The sequence below is a fragment of the Crocuta crocuta genome, unplaced genomic scaffold (assembly GCF_008692635.1).
Source record: "Crocuta crocuta isolate KB4526 unplaced genomic scaffold, BGI_CrCroc_1.0 scaffold147, whole genome shotgun sequence".
Lineage (NCBI taxonomy): Eukaryota > Metazoa > Chordata > Mammalia > Carnivora > Hyaenidae > Crocuta > Crocuta crocuta.
The window spans coordinates 7015168-7042305 of NW_027532594.1; the positions used below are offsets into that span (position 1 = coordinate 7015168).

Genomic DNA, 27138 nt, shown 5'->3' on the forward strand with positions numbered 1-27138 from the left:
TATTTTTGAGAGAGCAAGAGTGCATGAGCAGGAAAGGAGCAGAGAGACAGGAAGAGAAAACCCCAAGTAGGCTCTGCACTGTCAGTATGGAGCTAGACGTGGGGCTTGAACCCATGAACCATGAGATCTTAATTACCTGAGCTGTAATCAGAGTCAGATGCTTGGGGCGCCTGGGTGGCTCAGTCAGTTAAGCATCTGACTTCGGCTCAAGCCATGGTCTCATGGTTTATGGGTTCGAGCCCTGTGTTGGACTCTGTGCTGACAGCTCACAGCCTAGAGCCTGCTTTAGATTCTGTGTTTCCTCCTCTCTCTGCCCCTCCCCAGCTTGTGCTTGGTCTCTCAAAAATAAATAAATGTGGGAAATAAAGGGTCAGATGCTTAACCGAGTCAAGCACTCCCAATTATATTTTAATAAAAAATATCACTTAATTGAAAAAAGAAATACAGTCTATTTACTATACTTTCTCCCAAGATTCATAAAATCAGCAGTCCTGAAATTGGAGGGAGGCAATGATCATTCACCATCATCTATTAGATTTCCTTTATTCTGATCATGAGGCAACTGAGTCTCAGAGAGGCTAAAAGACTTGTTAATGGCCAGGCAAACAGCTAGATGTATAGCTAGAAAGAGAATCCATATCTCCTCATTCTCAGTTAAGAACTTTTTCATTTCACCAAGCATTATCTATTATCCCTAAAGCAGTGTTTCTCGATCTTTTATCATTATTGTTCTCTCAAAAAATTAAGAGTTTTTATTAAAAAATTTTTAAACTTAAAAATGGTTTTTAAAATATTCTTGAGAGAGAGAGAGAGAGAGAGAGCATACGAGCGAGATAGAGAGCGAGAAAGGGAGACATAGAACTTGAAGCAGGCTCCAGGCCCTGCGCGGTTAGCATAGAGCCTGATGTGGGGCTTGAACCCACAAACCATGAGATCATGACCTGAGCCAAAGTCAGACACTTAACTGACTGAACCACCCAGGTACCCCAAAAGCAAATTTAATAAGAGCAAGTAATTATCAAGAAATAAATTTTGTTGGGTGGTTGAACTTTGTGGGGCCAAAACCCATTGTACTATCCAAGTGGTTTTGCTCCCTAAGAACCAATTTGTACCCTGTTAGAGTGATACTGTTACACTGATAATGTATGTTCTACAGTGAATTGCCCTTATATAGCATATTTCAATTATATGTTGAATGAATTAGATAGTGAATGGAGAGGAAAAGTTCTAATAATATTGCAAACAAATTCTTTGATTGGAATCATAGAGCATCTGTGAATTCTGATGTACTGAGACAGCACAAACTAGGAATCGAAAAACACAGAGTACTAATTTACGGCTCCACTGCTGACTAGTCAGGTGATCTTAGGCAAGTTTCTTATCTTAGGGGAATGTGCTTTTAAGCAGCGCATGAGAATGTGCCTCTAAGGGTTCCCTCCAACAGTGTGAGAACTGTTGCCCTTAACAGCACCAAGGTTGTCCAGTTCTGACATTCTGTGCATCTGTGTTTTTTTGGTTTGAATTCTTAAAGATTTTAAATGCTAAACAAAAATACAGTGAGAATCATGCCAACTTCTGATTTTGTGTGTTATCAACCATTGGTATGACCCTGAATTAAACTCAACAGTTAATGTTTAACTTTGTCTTCTTCCCTAGCTTCTCTAAATATTTTGCAAGGAGCTCTCTGCTAATAAGGTGCAAAACTACGTTCTAGTAATTTTTATTTTGCTAGACTATTCAGCAGAAGTGGAAATACTGAAGTCAAGTGGAAGAGTGGCTTTTGATGGGAACAGTAGACACTATGGATAATTGGGGCCTGGATAACTTAAGTATACCCACCTGTTAGTAATGAAACAGCTGCTATGTAGGCAAGTCTCATTCAGCATTAATGTGATTATGCTGATTGTACATGCATTAAAGAACTGGAGAAGATTAAGTACTCTTCAAAGATTACCTAGAAGCTATTTTTAATGATTAGAAACATTATGTCTTACAGCTCCATTGGGCTGTAAAGTGATCAGAGCTCCTGATGCAAGTGCTCTAAGCATGATCACACTGTGAATCTAAGTCTTCAATATGAAAAATATCAGACTCTAAGAAATCTGCATAATACCTATAATCTGGAAGAATTTTATTAAGTCATACAAATAAGATATTACATAAAACTGGGCCCTAAAAAATACCAAAGTAGGCAACCAGGCTGGGGTTATTAATTCAGGACCCAGAGGCAGTCCTATTCTTTGTCAGTCCATGGAAGTCTGTGAGCCTTCTGGGATCAAACGGAAAACTATTTTCCTATATGCACTTTCTGTGGAAGGTCAAAAATGTTTTGGGGCCAAGGAAAGTTAACCACTCATAGCTTTGGCAGTTATTTTTCAAAGTTAAGATATGTATTTAAATTAATAGAGCTGCAGCTGTATGAAGAATCATTCACATTAAGAGCTTTTTTTTTTTGTTTAAAGACTATACTCCTGTGTATACAGTTTTTTGTGGGTCACTATCTACTTTGCTACCTGCAGGGATGCCCTAGGAATCTCCACAAATCTGTGGCTCAGGACACTTAAATTTTCTGTCTCTTAAGGTCATATCTAGTAACTTAGCACTTGTGCTAATTCTGATCACAAGATCATAAGGACGGAGGAGGACTTAAGTAGAACTCTGTTTTCAGGAAGGATTACCCTTAAGCCATTTCAAACACTGAAATGAATATGTGAAGAGATGAAAAAAGACAACTATAAAGCAGGAAGTTCATTACCTGTCAGTATCTCCATATACAACCCTAGCGCCCCATTTCTTGGTATCATTCACCAGTTTAATAGCTCGTTCCAAGGTCTCTCTGGCTTTGTGAACAATACTATCACCAACCTGTTGGTACAAACACATTGGAAGTAGTTTCTTAACATAGCTTGGTATATATTAGTAGACTTTAAACTTTAACATACAAAATTTTCATTACTAAATATTTCTAAATATGAAACAAGGAGAAAAGAACGCAAAAAAGAAAATAGTCATCAGTGTCATAGTTATTTCTACAAGTACTCATGAAGAAAATAAAGTGAAAAATTTAAAGAAAGGAACTAATCAATATACAGACTCGTCTGTGTCTTAGTAAGTACAATGGATTGTACTTTTATACAAGGTAATAGTTACATTTGATTCCTGGAAGAATAAGCCTGGTTTATTCAAGGACTTTCATATAGGCTTTAAAAAAAAATATTTATTTTTAAGGAGAGAGAGCGAGCACACAAGGTAGTGAGGGAGGGGCAGAGACAGAGAGGGAGACAGAGGAACCAAGTAGGCTCTATGCTGCCAGCACTGACAGGCCTGTACTGACAGACACGGCGCTCAAAGTCACAACCCCTGAGGATCGTGACCTGGGCCAAGGTCAGACACCTAATCAGCTGAACCACCCAGGCACCCCTCATATATGCTTTTATAACCAATTCGGAAGGAAATTACACAACGTATGTGCATGAGTATATGTGTATATCTTTCAAAACTTTTCCATTGGGGTGCTATGATAATTTCTTTCAATATCATTAAAGTTAACACTGAACTTCAATCCCAGTGACTGGCTATACATAATTTTTAGATAATACGGAATATAATGAAAAATGTATATGATGGAAAATATAAGTGTTCAATTTAAATCAAGTACACAGATATATGTCTAACAATAGTATTTTTTTTGGAGACTTTTTTTAAAAAGTAATCTCTCCACCCAACATGAGGCGTGAACTCATGACCTCCAGATCAAGAGTGCATGCTCCACCAACTGAGCCAACAAGGCACCCCTAACAAGGATAGTTTCATTGGTGATTAGTGAGTTTAAACAAAGATCATGGCATAAACTGACAAAACAAAAAGATGGTAGATCTTGACAAATAAAGCTAATTATATTTTAAAGTTAAGTAAATTAAGGAGACCAGCATAGGACTATTGCTTTTTTATTATTAAGATTTTATTTTTAAGTGATCTCTACACCCAGTGTGGGGCTTGAACTTACAACCCCAGGATCAAGGATCACATCTTCCACAGACAGTCAGATGCCCCCATTTATTAAACTTATTAAAATTAAGGGCTGGGGAAAATTGCCATTCGGCATAAATGGCGCATTCCTTTTAAAATTTTAAAGTAAGAATTATGCACTTTTTCTTTGTGTTAAAAGGCAAACAATAGTTATAAATGATCTTTCTCTTTTTACTGTAAAATTTGAATCACCTGAACTAAATGTAAGTTTGAATAAATGTTTAAAAGGCTCTTTATAGTTGCTTTACAAAAGAAATATTAAATGAACAAAGGAATAGATTTAAAAAACTGGTAGCAGAAACTTAATTTGGGTTTTAAATTAAGAACCATGAATTCTGTTGAGACCTTCAGTATATCAGAAAACTCTGAGAATGTGAACTATATATACCCTGATCCTTTTAAAAGATCATGTTATCTAATTGAAACTCAAGTTTGAATAAAATGGTTAATTAGTCACCTGTTGCCACTTTCAAAACATGACAAACTTTAAAATATGTGACGGCAAATAGCTGGAAGGGTGAGCCATCTAGTGTCAGAATCAAATATGCTTTTGAGATACACACATATGAATAGATACGTACACATACTGACCCTAAATGTCTGCCTCCCGCTGCCTACTCTGACCCATTTAAGTTACACCTGGAAGAACAGAACTATTCTTATTAAAGAGAACTCTTGCAGCTGCCCTGAAGACCTTGCACTGTGAAGGATTTAGTGGCAGGAGAGGGAGAGGGAAGGTTATTAAATTAAAAGTGATTCTGCTACTTTGTGCCATCATCCCTAATTTGAACATTACTCCATTAAAGGGCTATGAGCTTAGATTTAAAAAGAGGAAAGTAACTGGTTTTACAGCTTAGCCAAGGTTGGGATCCTTAGAAGTCATAGTAAGAAAAATATTAAGTACAAAATTTCTGAAAATAAGTAGTGTTAGCAAGAATAGGAAAAAAGGGAACTCTTGTGCCCTACTGGTGGGGGTGCAATTGGTACAGCTAACATGGAAAACAACATGGAAGTTCCTCAAAAAATTAAAAATAGAAATACCATTATGATCCAACAATTCCACAACTGGGTATATATCTGAAGCAAATGAAAACACAAACTGCAAAAGATATATGCACCACTAGGTTCACTGCAGCATTATTTACAATAGCTAAGCCATGGAAGCAACCAAAGTGGCCACTGACAGATAAATAAAGAAAATGTGGTGTGTATACAGCTGACTCTGGAATGATACAGGTTTGAGTTGTATGGGTCCACTAATATGTGGATGTTTTCAATAAATACAGTATAATATTGTGAATGTGTTTTCTCATGATTTTAGTAATATTTTTTCTCTAACATAATTGTGAGAATACAGCATATAATACACACAGCATACAAAATATATGTTAATTGTTTGTGTTATCAGTAAAGCTACTGATCAGTAGTTAAGTTTTGGGGAGTCAAAAGTTATATGTGGATTTTCAACTCGGGTGTGCGTGTGTGTGTGTGTGTGTGTGTGTCCGTGTGTGTGTCCCTAACCCCGCAATCAAGCAAGTCTATGGCTTGTCTTTCCACCCTTGAGTGTCTTTCACTCAAGACACTGAGTGAAATTATTTTAATAATTTATTTCACTGAGTGAAATTATTTTAACGAGGTCCAGCTAATCAATTCTTTCTTTTATAAATCATGCCTTTGGTGTTGCCAAGTAAAAAGCCATTACCAAATTCAAGGTCATCTAGATTTTTTCCTATGTTATCTTCTAGGAGTTCTATAGTTTTGTATTTTATAGTTTGTATTCTATAGTTTTGTATTTCTGATCCAATCTGAGTTCATTTTTGTCAAGGGTGTAAGATCTGTGTCTAGATTCACTTATTTTGCTTGTGGATATCCAGTTATCTCGGCACCATTTATTTAAAAAACTATCTTCTATCTTTGCTTCATGCCTTTGCTCCTCTGTTAAAGATCAATTGACTATATTTATGTGGGTCTATTTCTGTAATCTCTATTCTGTTTCACTAATCTATTTGTCTGGTCTTTGGCCAATACTACACTATCTTGATTACTGTAACTTTACAGTAAGTCTTAAAGTCAAGTACTGTCAGTCCTCTGAGTTTACTCTTCAAAATTGTATGGTCTATTCTAGGTGTTTTACCTCTTCACATAAACTTTAAAACCAGTTTGTTAATATCCACAAAGTAACTTGCTGGGATTTTGACCAGGATTGCATTCGATCTATAGATCAATTTGGGATGTATTGACATTATGACAATACTGAGTCTTTTTACCTATCAACGTGGAATATCTTTCCATTTATTTAGCTCTCCTCTCATTTCTTTAACAGCTGTGTAGTTTTCCTCATACAGACCTTATACATACTTTGTTAGATTTATAAAAACATTTCATTTCCTGGGGTGCTAACATAACCCTGTATTCTGCAACCCTGCTAAAATTGCTTATTAGTTCTCGGAGGTTTTCTGTTAATTCTTTTGGATTTTCTACACAGAAGATTGTGTAGTATGTAGCAAAGACAGTTTTATTTCTTTCTTCCCAATCTGTGTACTTTTTATGTCCTTTACTTGTCTTCTGCATTATCTAGAACTTCCAGGCCCCATGGACATTAAAAAGATAATAAAAGAATACTATGTATACAAGTTTGATAATCTAGATGAAATGGACCAAGTATTTAAAACATAATCCGCCAATACTCACATAGTAAGAAATAGTCTGAATAGGCTTTATCTATTAAAGAAATTGAATAATTAATAAACTTCCAAAATAGAAGGCACCAGGCGCAGACACATTCTCTCATAAATTCTACCAAACATTTATGGAAAAATTTCTACCAATTCTCTACAATCTCTTTCAGGAAATACAAGCAGAGGAAATACTTTCTAATTCATTCTGTGAGGACAACATAACACTAATACCAAAACCAGGAAAAGACATCACAAGAAAACTATACACCAATATATAAAGTAGTCTATAAACGCCACTGTATTCATTTGGTAGTCTTGCTGAGTTCAACTATATTCTTACTGATTTTGTTTACTTTTTTCTGTTTGTTGCCCTTGTTTTTTGTTCCTACTTTTGTTTCCTTTTTCTGCCTTTTGTGGTTCTATTTGATAGGATTCCATTTTTCTCTCTCTTCTTACATATCAATTATATTTACTTATATTTACTTTTTGTAAAAGTGGTTGCCTTAGATTTTGCAATATATACTTACTTTCAATATACCACTTTGAAATTCCACTATACCACTTCACAGCAGGGCAAGTATTTCATAATAAAGAAATAATTCTAATTACTTCTAGCCTTTATGTCATTTTTGTTATTCATCTTACACATAAGCATACACATATATAAATATACATAATTCAATTCATTGTTGCCATTACCATTTTGAACAAACTGTTATCTGTTAGATCAATTAAGAATAAGAAAAATAGGGTTATCTGGGTGTCTCAGTCAGTTAAGTGTCCAACTCTTTTCTTCGGTTGAGGTCATGATCTCCCACTTTGTGAGATCAAGCCCCATGATGGGCATGGACCCTGTTTGGGATTCTCCCTCTCCCTCTCTCTCTGCCCCTCTCTTTTTCTCTCTGTCAAATAAGCTTTAAAAAAAAAAAAGAGTAAGAAAAATAATTTATTTTATCTTCACTTATTCCTTCTCTGAAGATCTTTTGTTCTTTATGTAGATCTGAATTTCTGACTTATATTATTCTCCTTCTTTCTCAAGAGCTTATTACAGCATTTCTTGCAAGGCAGTTCTACTGCCACAAATTCCCTCAATTTTTCTCTGAGAAAGTCTTCATTTCCCTTTTGCTTCTGAATAGTAATTTTTCAGGGTACAGGATTCTAGGTTGGAGTACTTTTTCCTCTTTTAAATATTTTTAAAATATTTCACTCCATTTCTTCTTGCTTGCATGATTTCAGAGGAAAAGCTGGATGTAATTCTTACCTTTGTTTCTGCATAGGTAAGGTGTTTTTTTTCCCCCATTTTCTTTCAGGATTAAAAAAATTTTTAATTGATTTTCTGTAGTATGAAAATGATATCCCTAGGTTTAGTTTTTTGCACTGTTTGGTGTTCTTTGAACTTCCTGGATCTGTGGTTTGGTGTCTGACACTAATTTAGAGGACATCTTCAGTCATTATTGTTTGAAATATTTTTTGTTCCTTCCTTTCTTTTTTCTGGAATCCCTACTACATGTGTGTTACACCTTCTGTAGTTGTCCCAGTTTTAGAGTATTCTATTTTTTTAGTCTGTTTTCTCATTGCTTCTCAGTTTTAGCAGTTTGCGTTGAGATTTCTTCAAATTCAGAGATTCTTTTCTCAGCCATGTCTAGTCTACTAATAAGCCCATCAAAGGCATTCTTCATTTCTGTTAAAAAGTGTTTTTCATCTTTAGCATTTCTTTTTGGTTCTTTCTTAGAATCTGCACCTCTCTGCTTACACTGGCCATCTGTTCTTGCATGCTGTGTTCTGTATCCATTAGAGCTCTAAGCATCCTAATCATAGCTGTTTTAAATCTGCAGTCTAATAATTCCAACATCTCTGCCATATCTAAGTTTGGTTCTCATGCTTGCTCAGTCTCTTCAAACTTTCTCTTGGCTTTAGGTATGTCTTATAATTTTTTTTTTTTGACAGCCAGACATGAAGTATCAAATAAAAAGGAACTGTTATAAATAGGCCTTTAGTAATATGGTGGTGATTTGTGCAGAGGGAGGGGACGTCTTCTATAGTTCTATGAGTAAGACTGGACTTCCTCATAGTCCAGTGCAACTGGACCTCACATGTGCTTATTAGTCTTTTCCTCCTACTTTCGGTGAGACAGGATGGCTAGAGAGGATTGGAGACTTTCCCTTCCTCCACAAGGAAGGCCAGAGCACTTGGAGCTGGGTATTTATTTCCCTTCTCTCAGGTCAGTTAGGCTCTGACAAACTCTAGTATGTTAGGCTCCAGTTTCTCCTGAAGGCAGTCCTTGTTAAGAACAGAATGCTCTGGTGTATTTCAAAATGGTTCCTTTCCCTTCTCTGTGTCAGAAGCACAAGGGATTTTTTTTTGTTTGTGTGAGAGAAAACCCATGAGAGCTTGGTTGAGCTCCTAGAGGTAAAAGTCACAGAAGTGTGGGGGGCCCTGATGACTAGGTCCCCTGGCGTCTTAGTCTCTCAGATTTGTCCACACTCAACTTCCGGCAATTCGTAAGTTATAGCTGATGTTTCCCCACCTCAGGCACTGGCTCCTGCAGAGGTTTCTGCTCTTGGGTTTCTGTTCTTGTGAGTTGTGGTTCTTTGTATTTACCTGTTGGGTCTTTTCAGTTTTGGGGGTAGTCCTCTGCCCTGTGACCTTACTTCTGACAGATCTCAGAACAGTTGATTTTTCAGTATGTTCAGCTTTTTACTTGTTGTGGAGAGAGTAGCTACTCTGAACTTTTTTTTTTTTTAACAAACAGTTTATTGTCCAATTAGTTTCCACATAACACTCAGTGCTCATCCCCATAAGTGTCCTCCTCTATGCCCATCCCCCCCTCCCCCCCACATCCATCAGTCNTGTCTTCTTCAATTTCCTTTACTCTGAACTTCTTATATGCTGGACCTGAAACTGAAAGTCCCTTGTACAAGTTTTTGAAGTTTATTTTGCCTATTGTGGCCTGTGTGGGACTTTCTCCTTCCACTGCTTTCCCTTTCTGAACTACTGCTAACCTGGTATACTGCAGTGTTCTAGCCTTCATTTGGCATACAAAGATCACAAATAAAACAAGACAACTCTGTTCTTTTCTCAATCACTAGTAAGTTACTGCATTACTATGTAACACTGTATTGTATTCATGTTAAATTTACACCCTAATTTAGTGAATAGCACAAAATTAGCCTTATTCTATGAAAAGTATCTTTCAATTGCAACTACCTCTGCAAAAGAAAGGTTTTGTCTTAGATCTATTGGTACATTATTACCATGGAATGTTTGGTCATTCTGACATTTGGAGAAGCCAACCTAACATCAGATTTGTCAACACATTAAAAGGAATTATTTAGTACTAAGGTTGTTGTAAACACTGCTATAAATGTACCACTAAAATCTCATGCCAATAGTCTGCTACAGTATGCATACATCTAGATATGTAGAAATAGGTGTAGGATAAAGAGTTCTCATAGAGAAAAGCCCAAATCTCAGAAGATTTTTTTATGTATACAAGTTCCAGTTTGAGAAAACCTTATCTATGTCATGGAAATGAAACTTTAAAGTTTTAAAATAAAACAAAATGCCTTAATGAACAGATATTCATTTAATGCTGCTTTAGTATCTTGAAAAAACTACAGATTTCTATGACTTACCTCAATGCATGGCATTCTCCCAGAAAAATTTGCAGCTGTATAGCCAAATGTGACATTTGCTATAAGCTTAAGTCCTAGCTGACGTGCATCAAGCATTCTTGAAAGGGCTCTGTCCTGCTTGTAAGCCTTCATGGACTGCTTCACCATGAGTCTAGTCTTCAAAATTTCTTCGAGCATTCTTGGTAGCACACCCTTTCTTACTGAAGGCTATTGTAAAGAAAAAAGAATATTTAAAACCCCTTAATAGTGATAGGTTTAGATAATTAAGAAGGAAGCACAAAGTATAACAATGGTCAACTGGCATGAATTGAAACATACTAACAATTGAGTGTCCACAGGGCCAGTGGCCATCAATACAAAATCATCACATTTTCCTTCTTTTGAAGAGGACTTTTTTCCTAAAAGTTCCTACAATGTTCATAAATCTAATGTAGCACTATTATGTGAGTTCAGAGACTCCACAAAGGAGGATGTCAAAGCTAGTGCATAAAAGACCAAACAACAAGTCCAGAGGGAAATTTTGTCCAAAATTTTGATCCAAACCCCCACTCTTTCAGAAAGACACATGGGATTTGTATCACTCATAACAAACCTCCGTTTTTAAAGATCTCATCCTAATGACCCCACACAGTAATCTGCATGGAACTCCATTTATCTACCTTGGAAGAATGATGAGCTGGGTTGACTCTGCTGACATTCAAACCTGCAGTTCCAGGGACTCTAGGTATTTCAAATCTGATGCTTAGACCACTAAGCCATCCCCTCCGGCCTATATTTATTAGCAATCTGGAAGAGGGGATGAATAGTGAGGTGATAAAATTTGTTGATGCCAAAAAAAAATCATTTGTATTAATCAAGACTAGGGAGAATTTATGAGAACTCCAGTTGGAATGAAAACCACAAAACAGTATTAACTTTGAAGATGATTCACAGACACGTGCAAGGTAATGCATGTCGGACTGAACAATTAAAACCTTAGGTATAGGATAATCACACTCCTGAATATTAAAAAATCTAGGTTTTATTAAGCTTTACATATTGGGTCAAAATGTAGATGCAAGTTTAAAAAATGCTGTTAAAGGGAGATAATATAACAAGCCGCTACATATGTGACAATGAAAACATATTCTAACCTCTAATTCATTCTGTGTACCTTATGAAGCAGTCATAATGTTTACGTTAAGATTTAATATACGTTATGTTAAAGAGGTAATATTTTTCAAAGAGGAATATGTCATGAAGTCTCTGGTGAGAATTTTCCTATCTGAGTAGCTAATTTTAAGGTACTCTTTAAACACAGCATCTTCTTACTGGTAGAAAATAATGCTACATTTACTAAGTACACCAGAATGAATCTGAGGGCTCGTGGGATCCATGCTACCATCAACCACCCTACTGTACCATGATTCTAGTACAGACTCACTGCTAAAGAAATAGGAAAAAAAAAAAAAAAAAAGCAATCAAGTTGGCATAAAAGAGGCAATATAATCTTCTAGATCTCTCTTCTATCTGTCTTTAATTTATTCATTTATGAGGCTCTCCTTAGTCTCTTTTATGGGGAGATTAGGGAGAGAAAAAAAAAAGACCCTATTACTGGTTTGGGTATCTTAAAAATGCAATCAATAAATATATTAGAGTATCATTTCTAAGACAGTCTTGCTTAAAAATAATGTAGAACAATTAGAGTTTATATATTAAAGCAATTTAAATCTTTTAAGTTAACATTGTTGTGATCGTCAATTAGCTAGTCAAGTCTCAGATTCTAATAGAGGTCAGAAGGTACATATGCACATTTTTCTTTTTCAGTATTTCATTAAAAACTAAAATCTAACAAAAGACTTTAAATTCATGCAAACAAAAGAACTGGTTTTTTAAAAAATTTCTTAGAAAATTCCTATACCTTTACTTTTTAAGATAAAATATTCAAGTAGTCTTGGGTTTTTTTCTTTGTATTATACACCAATAGCATCTAAACCATTAGATCTCAAAAGGTTAAGCCATAGTCGATACCTTTCACTTATAAGAGAGTATTACCTTGACAAAAGCTATTCCATTGGGGGACACTGTGATATCATGCCTAATTTGGTAAAGTAAATCTGGAGGTACTCTTAGAGAGGTACAGCCAAATTTGAACTCATCATACCTATTAAGAAAAAAAACATTAAGCAAATACTTCTCAAATCATAAAATAGCGATACTAGACAATTTTAGGAGTCTAATTCCATTAGAAATTCACTTTCAAATATCTAAATATGAACTCATTTACTTAGTAATATATTTAATTACCAAATAGCAGTTCTTCAAATATTCACAATTAAAAGAAACTTTTCTTAAATGGCATTATCCTAAAATTTATGGGTAAAATCTATACTGAAATACCAGATTTCAACTCAACATATGATCACCTTACACTAAGTTCCTTAAAGAAAAATTTAAGCCTTAAATAAAGACTGTAAATAACTTTTCCAAATTTATGTTTTTAATAAAAAGACAGGATTACCAATATAATTTCCACAAATGCTTTCTAGAAAGGAATGAATATACTCAAGGTTAACACTATAGCACTTGGTTTTAAACATACAAAAAATCATTATAAAGGAAGATTCTATTTCTTATAATATGAGAAAAAGATATATTCCTTTGAGTATTAAAAATGTTATACTCATTCAGTTTATACAAGTTGATATGAATATATAAAACCTAACTTTTAACAATTTAACTTAAAAAAAGAACGGTCAAGAAGAGGTGACAGCTGGAGGTATAAGATCATAATTCTTAAACTATTCCACTGAAAAGTGATTTATATCAACAAGTTAAATTTGACTCTCATTTGAAAAGACCACAGGGGGTGTCTGAGTGGCTCAGTGAGTTAAGCATCTGACTCTTTATTTCCCCTCGGGTCATGATCTCACGGTGGTGAGATTCAGCCCCCTGTTGGACTCTGTGCGAAGCGTGGAGCCTGCTTAAGATTCTCTCTGCCCCTCCTCTGCTCCCACTTTCACTCTCTCTCTGAGACAGAGAGAAAGGAGAGAGAGAGAGAGAGAGGGAGGATATATACGGAGAAGGAAACAAAGAAGTTGCAAGACTGATCTATTCAGTCTTCTTCATAAGAATTATCCATTCATGATGCTGAATTAGTCGCAGTTATCCACATCCATGTCAATTAGTATGGTAACAACAAAGAATGAATTAGCTATGCTACAGCCCATTCGCCTTGCTCAAAAGGACAGTCTCAAATGCAAAGAGACACTCAAAGAAAGTATAATTTTAGTAAGAAGTACAAGCACAACATAATTATAAATATGAAGAAAAAAAACTTACTTTCCCAAGTTCTCCACATGGCCAAGGCAGGTAGAAAAGCAGTAGTTATATGCAATCACAATCGAAGGATATAGTGACTGGAAATCCAAAACGAGAACAGAATTGCTGTAGAAGCGGGATTCAGGCTCCATAATTAGGGGAACACACTGTGGGGCTCTCATTTGGGATCTTTGCTGTACACTAGGTGTCACAGGAATATAGTTCATTGGTTTAGCAATTCGCAACATCATTGATTCCACACGGTACTTCAGGCAGAGAGGTGTAAGTAGGAAGAAAACAAGAAACAGTTTAAATAAAAATCTACTGGTCTTTGAACATATGATAATCATTTAAGGGGATGTTTTGCTCTTCAGAACAAGGCTCCTTTCTTACAATACAGTTACATAGGATTGGTTATTTAGTCAGCTTTCAGGTGCTGGAAGAGACATTTATAAATCTTTTTCCTGTATTCCTAGAACTTTTAATAAAAACTGTAAAATATATGATAAGTCAATTTTGGAATGAGCCACAATTAGATTTCTTTTTATACTTAAATACATCTATTTAATAATAAACAGATATAGGAAAGACTGTATAGTTTAACAATTTCATTTGAAAAGTTGGCCAATGGTCTTTGACAGATTTGAGAAAGTTAGAGAATGAAAGTCAGGAGACTTGAGATAGATAAATCTCAAGTTACTCCAATTTTCCAAGAAGGAAACACAAGGATTCCAGAACTGAAGGGCAGTCAGCTTATTACCGGTGCCTCACAAAACTGAATCAAGCAACTACTAACTGTTTATAATAACCACCATTAAGCAGATGGTTTGGAGTATTAGAAAAAGAAAGCTCACAAGAACCATCATGGATCACAGAAATGTTCTTATGTGGTTTTAAGGTATCTTTGCCTTTTCTTTTTTTTTTAAACTTTATTTTTATTTATTTAATTTTTACAAATAGTTTATTGTCAAGTTGGTTTCCATATAACACCCAGTGCTCATCCTCATAAGTGCCCTCCTCCATGCCCATCTCCCCCTCCACCCATCAGTGGGAGGATTAGGAGGAACTTAACGGAGGACCAGGGGGGAGAAGAAGGGGGGAAATAGTGGGGGAGAGGGAGAGAGGCAAACCATGAAAGACTCTTTAATGCTGAGAACAATCTTTGCCTTTTCAAGTTGTTTTTAAAACTTGTGGGGGGCATAAATTAAAGAAAAAAAGCTTATAAGCAATACAATTAAATAAACAAACATACTTTTTTTTTTTTTAGTGTTTATTTTATTTTTGAGAGTGAGAGTGTAAGAGAGAAACAGAGAAGAGAGAGACAGAGTGAGAGTGGGGAAGGGGCAGAGAGAGATGGAGATACAGAATCCAAAGCAGGCTCCAGGCTCTGAGCTGTCAGCACAGAGCCCAATGCGGGGCTTGAACTCACAAGCTGTGAGATCATGAGCTGAGCCGAAGTCAGACAGTCAACTGACTGAGCTACCCAGGCGCCCCATAAACATACTTGTTTATTAATAAACATGCCAAATTAAAGCTCTATGAAATTAAGGAACCTGAGTGAATTTATGTAGTATCCCTGATGCCTAGCAGAGTGTTTATTTAATACCCTAAAGGTATTCAAATCAATATTTGTTGAATGAATGCATGAAATCTTTTGGGTGATGCATTTGACACAATCTCTCCTATCCTTGGGAAATTAATTAAAAAGATCTGAATTAAATGACTTTATGATCCTATTTTTCGTTAACTTCTTAAAAAGTGATACAGCCACTTATATTGATTCCAAATCCTCTTATTTTTATATTAAACTTATTTGTGGGGCACCTGGGTGACTCAGTCAGTTAAGTGTCTGACTCTGGATTTTGGCTTAGATCATGACCTCATGGCTTCTTAAGTTCAAGCCCTGCATCGGGCTCTGTGTTGGCAGCATGGAGCCTGCTTGAGATTTTCTCTCATTCTCTCTCTCTCTCAAAACAAATAAACTTAAAAAGAAAAACTTATTTGTTAGGAGATGCTGAAATTAAGAATAAAAACAAAAGAAAGTCTTTTTTCTTTGATGCTTCCCTAGTTTTAAGGGGCCTTTGAAGGCATCCCTAATCACACTGACATTATTAGGAACAAAATATCATTCTCAAGGACACAGCCATTGAGTTTTTCAATAGCATAAAAAACTTAGCAGTGGCCAGAAAGTTGGTATGGAGAAAAAAATAAAAAGTAGAGCTGTTAAGTGAAATTAAAGCTTTTCCAGAAAATAAAATAACAAGATTTGATTAACCAGCTATATTAGTTTGTACCACATAGAAAGTTCAAAATGTCAAATCACCTCAAACATCTCAAAAGTATCACTCACACATAACTTTCATGGTGTATAGGAAAAGTGATTTCCTACCTGTGAACCCCTTGTGAGTACATGTAAAAACTGAATGCCAAAGAGTCTAGCCATTTCACTCGTTTTCCCAATCAAGTCCAGCTGTTCTAACATTTGGAGATTTCCACGGACACGGCTGATGTAGTGATCAACCATTTTCCATCTGTTAAAAAGAGAACCCAGGCTATGAACATTAGGGAAAAATTTGGACACTTGAAACTAGTTGTGTTTTAATCCTTGCCAAAACCTACACATTAAAAATGAGGATTTAAAGAGGGAGTCATGGTATGAGCCTTTAGCAAAATATGTAAAGGAGTTAAACATTGCAAAATTTCATATATTTCAACGGCGTAAAACCTAGTGAAACTATCAAAGTTCAAAATAGTACTTGTGATAAGGTGGTAAGACTAAGGATAATTATTTTTAGTGTTTTGCTTGATGTTGCTCTATTTTTACTATAAAAAATTAACATTCTCTTAGATGCCACTGCTGCTGATGCAATAATTACACAATTATAATTTATCACATCTACATGGTCTTAAAGAACATGAAGGCCGGGGCGCCTGGGTGGCTGAGTTGGTTAAGTGTCCAACTTCAGCTCAGGTCATGATCTTGCAGTTCATGAGTTTGAGTCCTGCGTCAGGCTCTGTGCTGACAACTCAGAGCCTGGAGCCTGCTTCAGATTCTGTGTCTCCTCCTCTGTCTGCCCCTCCCCACTTGTGCTCTCTGTCTCTCAAAAATAAATAAAAACATTAAAAAAATTAAAAAGAAGAAAAAAGAACATGATGGCTTTGGGTTATCACTGTAAATAACAGTCTAAAAGCATGTATTATCTGTTAATGGGAAGAAACACAGCAATTTGGTGATTTAGGAAAATTGCTTTAGTAAGATTATACATGGGGTAAATATAGGTCAAATGAGTATTTTCTATGAAAATACAAATATTATGTTCTTTGATTTAAACCTTTATATAAATTAAACTCTTTACCCTTTTTTTTTTTTTCTTTTGGGTAAGTAGGCTCCACATGGGGCTCAAACTCATGACCCTGAGATTAAAAGTTGCATGCTCTACCGACTGAGCCAGCCAGTCACACCTTCCCTATCTTTTTTGTTAAGAAAACAAACAACATTATACCTTTTATGAAAGCTATGAACAGAAATTTTAGAGAATAAAATTTATTAATTTAATGATTATTAAGATTCAAATATACTGCAGCTTTTAATTATATGGCTTTTAGAATAACACCATCACAAACTGTTCAATAAAGTTTTAAAAGTCATGATATATGACTAATACGTGTAGAAAAACTAGATGTAAAATGGGCACGTTGCACTGGCAAACAGTCTGGCAATTCCTCAAATTGTTAAAGGCAGAGATACCATATAATTCACTAATTCCACTCCTCAGTATATGTCCAAGAGGAATGAAAACATACATCTACACAAAAAGTTATACATGAATGTTCTTAACAGCACTATTCATAGCAGCCAAAAAGCAGAAATAACCCAAGTATCCATCAAGTGATGAATGAATGAATAAAGTGTGGTATACACTCATACAATGGAACATTACATGGCAACAAAAGGAAATGAAGTACTGACACATGACACAACATGAATGAATCTGGACAACATAAACTGAAAGCAGTCACAAAAGGCAACATATTATATGATTCCATTTATAAGAAATGTTCAAAATAGGCAAATCTACGGAAACAGAAAGTAGATTAGGAGGGGTGGGGATAGAAAAGGGAAGACTGGAGGGTGATAGCTAGGAGATATAGGATTTCTTTTTGGAATGATGCAAATATTAATATTTACAGTAATAGTTGCACAACTGAATATATGAACACCATCTTAACTGTACTATCCATGTATCTAAATCTATTTGTTTATAAATGGGCTTCACACCCAGTGCAGAGCCCAATGTGTGGCTTGAACTCACAATCCTGAGGTCAAGACCTGAGCTGAGACCAAGAGTTGGATGCTTAACCAATTGGGCCACCTACTGCCCCTAACTGCACACTTTAAATGGGTGAATTATATGGTGTGTGAATTGTATCTGAATAAAACTGTTAAAAAGTAACAAAAACCTATCCTAAAAACATTACATATATTACTCAACTTTTAAATAGACAAACAGAAATACTATTCTATAACTTGCATTTCTAACCTAATATATTGTGACTATTTCTCCATATTTAAATATTTTATAGTTATTGACCTTTATATGATTTTATATTTATCTTACATGACTATTACATGATTTACAATTTAATGGCTTTGTTTTGAGTATCTTTTATTACTATCAGCAATGCTGTAATGAATTATCTTTACAACTAAGTCTATGTACAGATGCTGAAATATTTCCTTAAAATAAATACCTAGATATGGTCAAAAGGTATGCTATGATTTAATTTTTAAATAAAAAAATTTATTTGAAAGAGAGAGAGAAAAAGAGAACAGGGGTGAGGGGCAGAAGAAGAGAGATAATCTTAAATGGGCTCCATGCTCAGCCCAATGTAGGACTTGATCTCACAATCCTGGGATCATGACCTGAGCTGACATAAAGAGTTGGATCTCAACCAACTGAGCCACCCAGGCGCCCCTGATTTTGCTTTAAAAATTTTAAGTGTTTTATTTATTTCTGAGAGAGAGAGAGAGAGACAGACAGACAGCGTGAGCAGGGGAGGGTCAGAGAGAGAGGGAGACACAGAATCCGAAGCAGACTCTAGGCTCTGAGCTAGCTGTCAGCACAGAGCCCAACGCAGGGCTTGAACCCACGATGTGAGATCATGATCTGAGCTGAAGTCAGACATTTAACGGACTGAGCCACCCAGGCACCCCTGATTTTGCTTTTAATATGTAGTGACACACTGCTTTCCAGTGGGTTTTAATAATTTACATTCAAACTAGTGATGATAAAGTACTTGTTTTCTTGCATCTTTGTCGACACTGGGGATTATAATTTTTGAAAAGGTATTACTAGTTTGATAGGCAAAAATATATCAGATATTCATGTATTTTTTAGATTATTAAGGTAATCCTTCAATAATACAGATTTGTGAAATGTGAATCTGAGATAACATAATATGTGTGGATTCAGTCAGTCCCTTTAAAATGAAACAAAATAGGGGCGCCTGGGTGGCTTAGTCGGTTAAGCGTCCGACTTTCGCTCAGGTCATGATCTCGCGGTTTGTGGGTTCGGGCCCCGCGTCGGGCTCTGTGCTGACTGCCAGCTCGGAGCCTGGAGCCTGTTTCAGTCTGTCACTTCCTCTCTCTCTGACCCTTCCCTGCTCACCCTCTCTCTCTCTCCTAGAAATAAATAAAACATTAAAAAAATAAATAAAATAAAATGAAACAAAATAGATTTAACAAAATAGACCTCTCTGTGGTAATGGGTGGTCAATGACTTGTCTTTGAGTTCCCAGATTCTTTTTTCTGCTTAGTCTAGTTTATGGCTGAAGCCCTCTGATAAATTTTTCAGTTCAGTTATTGTGTTCTTTTGCTTCATGATTTCTGTTTAGTACTTTTAAATATTTTCTATCTCTGATAAAATTCTTACTTTGCTCATGTACTGTTCTCTTGACCTTGGTGAGCATCTTTATGACCTGCTATTTTGACATTTACCTGTCAGGTAAATCATATAACTCTGTTTCATTATGGTCAGTTTCTGTAAATTTATCTTCTTCCTTTGTTCGGAGTACCTTTGCCTGATTCTTCATTTATCTGGACTCTCTATGTTGGCGTCCTACATTAGACAGAGCAGGCACTTCTCCCAGTCTTCATGGACTAGTCTTATAGTCCAATCATCCCTGCCAGAGACTCTGAGGAACTCTACCAACTCTTTCCCTTTCCAGGAAGAAGCAGGCAGCTATGGTTTCTGTTCACCCACTGTGCTGAGAAGGGGGAGTTATGTTATCTGCTAGTCCAAACTACTATCTTTGTTCTCCTCTGGCCAGTTAGACCATGTTGGACCTGTCAGAGCTCTAAGACTAGAAAGACAAGATGGCAGTTCTTTGTGTAGCTGTGGAGGAGTTGGGGCGCTGGATGCATGTATCTCTTTCTCTCCCCAGGATTAAGCTGAGAGGTAGGATTTTCCATCCACTCACTCTGTGGGTAGAGAGAGGATCTATGGCATCTACTAGCCCATGCCACCATCTCCATTTGGCTCTGGCAGTTAGACTGTGCTGGGTTTGTTAGAAACCTCTTGGAAAAGTTGGGATGCTGGAAACACAAACTATCTTCCCACACCTTTTCCCTTGGAGAAGCTAGGAGCCTTCTCCTGTTCACATGGCTCTGGGCCAGAGGCAGGGACTCTGGCAAGAGGGTATCCCAAATCTTCCAACCAGCTTTGTTGAGTCTGGTTCTGCATTTACCCAGGGTGCAGGAGTCTTTCAGTTAGTTTCTGGATTTCTCATAAAGAAAATCTGTCTGTGAAGTGTTGCTGAATCAGTGTGTTTACAGGGGCAGATGGGTCTAGGATTTCCTACTCCACCATCTTGCTGATATCGCTCCATATTTCTCCTAATGTATATTTTTTAATGTATTTGAAAAGTGGACTTTCTAAAATAAAAAAGCAATTTTTTAACATAAAATCACCTTCATTCCTAACTTCTAGACTTATTTGCTTAGCCAAGTGGTATAAAGAGAGAATGGAATTACACTCCTCCTAACACTTTGTGAAACTCAAGTGTAATAAACACAAAAGAGGAAGAGGAAGGAAATATAAGGTAAAAGCTCTTCATCACAGGGTTGTTAGGTGCTGAATGGCTGAACTTAGAACATCTTGAGGGCACAGGGTATTTTTTTGGGACTGGGCATGTAAGAAGGTGACAAAAAAGGAGATTTAAAAATTTTAAGTACAAACCTCTTATTCTAAACTTTTTCCTTTGTATTGACTCTATCTACATGTAGGAAATGAAAAACTTTCTGAATATTATCTTTTTGAGCTACATACTGCAGAAACTGGAATAGTATTCAATAACTATTACTTGGAAAGCAGATGAAATCAGAAAGCTACTATGAGTTCTCTAGATCAGTAAGTAATATTAGGGATTAGGAAAGGTTTTATAGACTGATTGTGGAATCTAATCATGAAACATGACATTTTATGGAAAAATACATTCTAAGTCCCAAACAACACAACTTTAGGAATAAAACTCATTTATATAAATCAAGGGTTTTCAGGAGACCATATTTGAATTCATAAAAACAAGATGATAATCAGGGCTTCTTCATGCTTTATGAACAGTTTTAATACAAGAAATTCATGACTAGCAAATTACTCTAATTTCTGAAGCAATTTATAAAATATGTATATATTTACATAAAACACTGTAGAAAGCAAATGCAAATTAGAAAGTATGACTTTGTTGGCAAAACTTCACTTAAATTTTTAAAATAAAATTGTGTGATCTTCCAAAGTATCTCCAAAGACAGTGTGTATGGAATCGCCATGTAACACAAACCACCTAACATAAATGGTCTAATGTTTAGTTCAAGTCTCTCATGTAATATGTTAGGTCCAGCTCTTGATTTCACTTGGCAAGAGCAATTACTTATCCTAATTAGAGGTAGCAAAATATGCATTCACAGCATTTTAGGGCTTATAAATAAACCACTCAGTGTAGTTTTCCTTGGCAAGTTTAATATTAAAAGTTTCACTTTAGGGGGGCCTAGGTGGCTCAGTCCTTTAAGCATCTGACTTTGGCTTAGGTCATGATCGTGCGGTTTGGGAGTTTGAGCCCTACGTTGGGCTCTCTGCTGTCAGCACAGAGCCTGCTAGGAATCTCTGTCTCCCTTTCTCTCTGCCCTTCCCCCATTCACATGCACTCTCTCTCTCAAAATAAACATTAAAAAATTATAAAAGTTTCATTTTATTTATCGGTAGTTAACTTCTAAACTTCTGTTTCTATAAGGCTTTGATTATGAGCTCAGTGCTTTCTGTGATTTCACTTTACTTGAGATTCCTCAAAAGAGACTGCAGATGACATGCTCAGAAAGCAGTTCCCCTAAAAACATCAAGTTGTTTTTAAGGCTACACTTTTCCAGCCTGTCGTGGGGCCTTACATTTCAATAAGCAGAGCTTCATTCAGTTCAAACATCAGACACATTAATTTCATGGCTTTCTTTATATAGCTATTTTCTAAGCTTATGACTATCATTTTACCTTCAACTTAAGGAAAAGTAGAGGCGGGAACTTTCACTTCTATCATGGAACAACTGGTAGTGGACTAGTCTTCCTGCTTTGATAAAACAGTTGAGGTAACTGTTTCTGGGCAACAAACAATAGGCAATGCAAGACTGTGCTTCTTGAGAGAAGAAAAACCCATGAGGTGAATCCCAGCCCATGAGGAAACAATTTCCTAAAATACACTGCAGAATGCTACAGTCTAAGTATAGTGTGGCCGTCTTGCTAAGCCAAGGAGGCAGAGATTAGAGTTCAGGCAGTTTGTAGCTGGATTTTACAGGACGGGGTATACGTGCAAGGAGCAGAGGTTTCCTGTCAGTGACTGGCCCAGGGCTGCCCTGAAAACGAGGGAGATGAAACCCTATGAGGCTTACTAAGGAGTGTTGCTGTAGGCTTGGGTTTGGAATAGAACTCTTCAGACAGTGCTGGGGTTGGAGGGCTAGGAGAAGCCTCATTACCGCTTTATTAACAATTTGGGTATCCAGCTGAGAGCCCAAAACACTGTGCTTTCGGAAGCCTTTGCCCTAGAGCAAGGCCAACTCTAGATAAACCTAAAACTAAGCGCTAGCAATATGCAAATGAAGTTTGGAGACTGAGTCCTGCCAAGTTTGAGAGATGTAGGAAACACCCTGGCTTTCCAGAAAACCACCTTAAATAAAAATCAGGTTTGCATAGATTCAAGGTGACCAGCCAAAAACTGAATAGCAAACTAGAGCAAAAATAAACACGCTTCACAGGAAGATAATAAATATCCAGAATCAGTACAAAAGAACACCAACAATACCCATTACATAATTATGCAAAGAAACAAAAATATGACCCACAGTTAAGAGAAAAAGAAGTTAAACAGAAGGTAATACAGAGAGAGCCAGATGTTGTATTTAGTAACTATTACAAATATATGCAGGTATCTAAGGAAAAACTTATTCAAAAAATTAAAAGAAAAATAAAGTCTTATGAATAAATAAATAGGGAAGCAAAATATGGAAACTGAAAAGAAAGAAACAAATGAGAATTTGGGAACTAAAGCTACAATAACTGAAATTCAAAACGTGCTGCCTGGCCTTAACAGCACACTGCTGATGATAGAAGGAAGTCAGTGAACCTAAAGACAGGTCATTAGAGAAAGACAGAAAAAAATGTACAGTGCCTCAAAGTTCTGTCGGACACTGTCAAATAGTTTAACACACATGTAATTGGAGTCTTAGAAAGAAGAGAGTATGATTAGGACAGAAAAAATATTTAAAGAAATAGCCAAACATTTCCTAAATTTGATGAAAAACACCAACTTAAAGATCCCGGAAGCACAGCAAACACCAAGAAAGAAAAGAAAAATTTTAAAATTCTGTAATAGTGAAATTACTGAAAACCAAAAGCAAAGAGAAAAACCTTGAAAGCAGCTGGGAAAAAAATTACAGACTTCTGTTTCAGATATAGAAAGCTGCTAAGTATATCACTTCAGTCTAACAATAATAAAAAGCAGGAAAATATACAAAATCATGTTTTCTGGAGGCCATCAGAAAGTTGAGGTTACAAGACAATCAGGTAAACTTCACAGGGTGACAGACACATCTGAGGACACGTAACTTACTTCCTCTTTGGCAGAGCACTGGCAGCAGAGGCAGCTGCCATAAAAGCATTTATGAATGAAATGGTTAAAATGTGAATACATTCTTAAAGGTCATGGATGGGCCAGCATGATAGTTTAGAATCACGAGGAACCCCAGATACCAGAAGAGTAGTTTTCCATGGGCCCCCCAGAAGACTGGGGGCAGGCAGGGCACAAAAGAATGAAATCTTGCATCTTCCTCTGACTCATCTCTTATATGAAGCAACAGCTTGAGCTGCTGTGGGACAGGTAAGAAACTCTAATCCTCAGGATTTAAGCAGAGGTCCACTATCTCTGGGGAAAGAACAGATGCAAAAGATGTCTAATGTTGGGGAGTGTAGGCAACCTCCACTATTCCAACTGTGTGCCTTGTACTAAGTAAGCAGCAGCAGCTTCCTGCCACTGGAAAAGAGCCAGGAAACCCTCCCATCATAGATTCTAGGCAAAGAAAAGTGCTGCTGAGGAAGAAGTAGAAGCAAAAGCCATCTTCCCCTATGGGAGAGTCTGCTTGGAGCCAACACCTGGCAATGGTACAAAGGAGAAGTCCATTGCACTGTGGGAAGTGCAGGAATGCTAAGAAAGACTCATCCCTGAGCCTTAGGAGAAGATAAACTTCCAAAGCCTGACTCTGGACCAGAAGAGCTGAGTAATCTCTTCTGTTTGCAAACAATGGAAAAATGAGGAGAATGACTGTTGATTTCTCATTAGAAACAATGGAGGCCAGAAAAAAAAGAGTGAAATCTTTAAAATGGTGAAAGAAAAATAAAAACCCAAAAAAACTCAACTCCAGAATTAGACACTGAAAATATCCTTCAAAAATAAGGATGTGATAAATATATTTTCAGATAAATAAAGGCTGAGAGAATTTGTTGCTAGTGGAATTGACAAAGAAAACAATTTAGCAATTTCTTAAAATGTTAAATATACTAACCCTGGGGCCCTGCAATACCACTCCTTGAGACATGAAAATGTATGTTAACAAAAAGACTTGCTTGTAGTTTTATTCATAACAGCCTCAAATAAGACACAACTCAACTGTCCATCAATAGGTGACTGGGTAAATAGTGGTATATGCATACAATGGAATATTACTTACTAATAAAAATGAACAAATTACTAGTTTACACAGGAACAAGGCTGAATCTCAAATTAGAGTATGTTGAGTTCTTGAAATAAGCCAGACAAAAAGTGGTAGAATGTAAATAATTCTATTTATATGAAATTCTAGAATTGACAAGACAGATCTTTAGTAACAGAAATTCAATTAGCACTTACCTGGGTGATTAATGGATAGGTAGGTTGACTGCAAAGCTCAACAATATTCACAACAGAATTTTCTGGGTGTTCGAAATGTTCACTGTCTAGACTGGGGTAGTGGTTATAGGGTGTATATGTTTTTTAAAGTCATCACAGTACAATTTAAATGTGTCCATTTTACTGTATATAAATTATACTCTAGTAATATTGATTTTATTAACAAAGAGATATTATCGTCTTCAGAGTTATAAACATTACCTGTACAGATCTGTCTTGTTATCAAACCAATCTGATAAGACTCGAAAGGTAAAGAGGGGAAAACGCTGACGAAGAACATGAAAGCTCACATTTTCAAAGGTGTAGTTAGTTAGAGCCACCTAAGAAAAAAAAGCAAACCAAAAAAACCAAGACATCATTATAATAGTGTTTGTATTTATGGGCAAATTTGTTTCTAAAAGATCCAAAATACTACTTGAAACTTGTCATATTGGATATGAAAACTACCTGTAAAAATGATGTTATGAGTGAATCATAAATAGTTTAAAACTACATATATATATAGCCTTCTAGACAGAAATATTCTGTCCAGAATTAATTAACATTTAATTGGAAAACAGTCAAACTTCATGAGTTCAACCTGGTCATGACATACGTAGGAGATCTCTGTTTTTATCCCTTCTTTTTATATTCTATTCCCAGTATTGACAGAAGCATTTAAAATTTTTTTTAAATTTGTTTTTTTTAGCACTCTACACCCAACATGGCACTTGAACTCATGACCCCAAGATTAAGAATTGCTAGCTCTTCCCACTGAGCCAGCTAGGCAGTTCTTACAAAAGCATTTTTTTAAAAAATTTTTTTAATGTTTTATTTATTTCTGAGAGAGAGAGAGAGACAGTGTGAGCAGGGGAGGGTCAGAGAGAGAGGGAGACACAGAATCTGAAACAAGCTCCAGGCTCTGAGCTAGCTGTCAGCACAGAGCCCAAGGCGGGGCTCGAACCCACGAACCATGAGATCATGACCTGAGCCGAAGTCGGACGCTTAACCGACTGAGCCACCCAGGCGCCCCTTACAAAAGCAATTTTAAGCACACTAACTTTCTGGCCTTTCCATACCTACTTTTTGGTCTGCGATGACATGCTGATTAACAGAATTCCACAGATTCATGAATGAATTGTTTAGGTAAGGGCAGGCATTCATTCTGCTTCCAAGAATTACACTGGTACTAAGACCCAATACATGGATGTTCTGGAGTCAGTTAATTTCATTGCAAAAGATGAAAGGAAATGGCAGAAATGTTTCCCTATCTTCAAAATATATAGGGAAAAGTATGTTAATGGGAAAAGAATACTTTTTCTTAAGGTTTTATTATTTTTTTAATGTTTTATTTATTTCTGAGAGAGAGACAGCTTGAGCAGGGAAGGGTCAAACAGAGAGGGAGACACAGAATCCGAAACAGGCTCCAGGCTCTGAGCTAGCTGTCAGCACAGAGCCTGACGCAGGGCTCGAACGCACGAACCGCGAGATCATGACCTGAGCTGAAGTCGGGCGCTTAACTGACTGAACCACCCAGATGCCCCAAAAAGAATACTTTTTAATAAAGGTTCAAATTCATGGAACATACCTCTACCTAGATGATACCTCAAAAATACCTACAGGACAGGGGTGCCTGGGTGGCTCAGTTGGTTAAGGTCCAACTTTGGATCAGGTAATGATCTTGCGGTTGGTGAGTTTGAGCCCCACATCAGGCTCTGTGATGGCAGCTCAGAGCCTGAAGCCTGCTTCAGATTCTGCGTCTCCCTCTCTTTCTACCCCTCCCCCGCTTGCACTCTGTCTGGCCCTCTCTCAAAAATAAAATAAAACTAAACATTAAAAAATAAAAAAAATACCTACAGGACAGAACCAATCTAGACGATGGCAGGTATTTCAATGCAAAGTGAGAATTGAGGAATCAGCAGTCCTCATTCTCAGGTCAGCTTGGGATTCTGAGGAATAGTTCAGAAGCACTTCACATTTGTGTATTATAATTTTCAATTTTTTTCTTTTCCACTTCTACAACCCAGGAACTA

General features: G+C 36.5%; 1 protein-coding gene across 2 annotated transcripts in view; it reads right to left on the reverse strand.

Annotated features, from left to right (window-relative positions):
- The window catches only part of REV3L (REV3 like, DNA directed polymerase zeta catalytic subunit), a 175192-nt gene that overhangs the window by 15909 nt on the left and 132145 nt on the right, over positions 1-27138 (reverse strand). For both annotated transcript variants that reach the window (XM_077779953.1, XM_077779951.1), the window contains 6 exons: positions 25328-25446; positions 16032-16173; positions 13664-13908; positions 12377-12485; positions 10343-10549; positions 2756-2865 (listed from right to left, as the gene is read on the reverse strand). In XM_077779953.1, coding sequence (XP_077636079.1) covers positions 2756-2865; positions 10343-10549; positions 12377-12485; positions 13664-13908; positions 16032-16173; positions 25328-25446 — 932 coding nt within the window. The remainder of the gene's footprint in view (positions 1-2755; positions 2866-10342; positions 10550-12376; positions 12486-13663; positions 13909-16031; positions 16174-25327; positions 25447-27138) is intronic.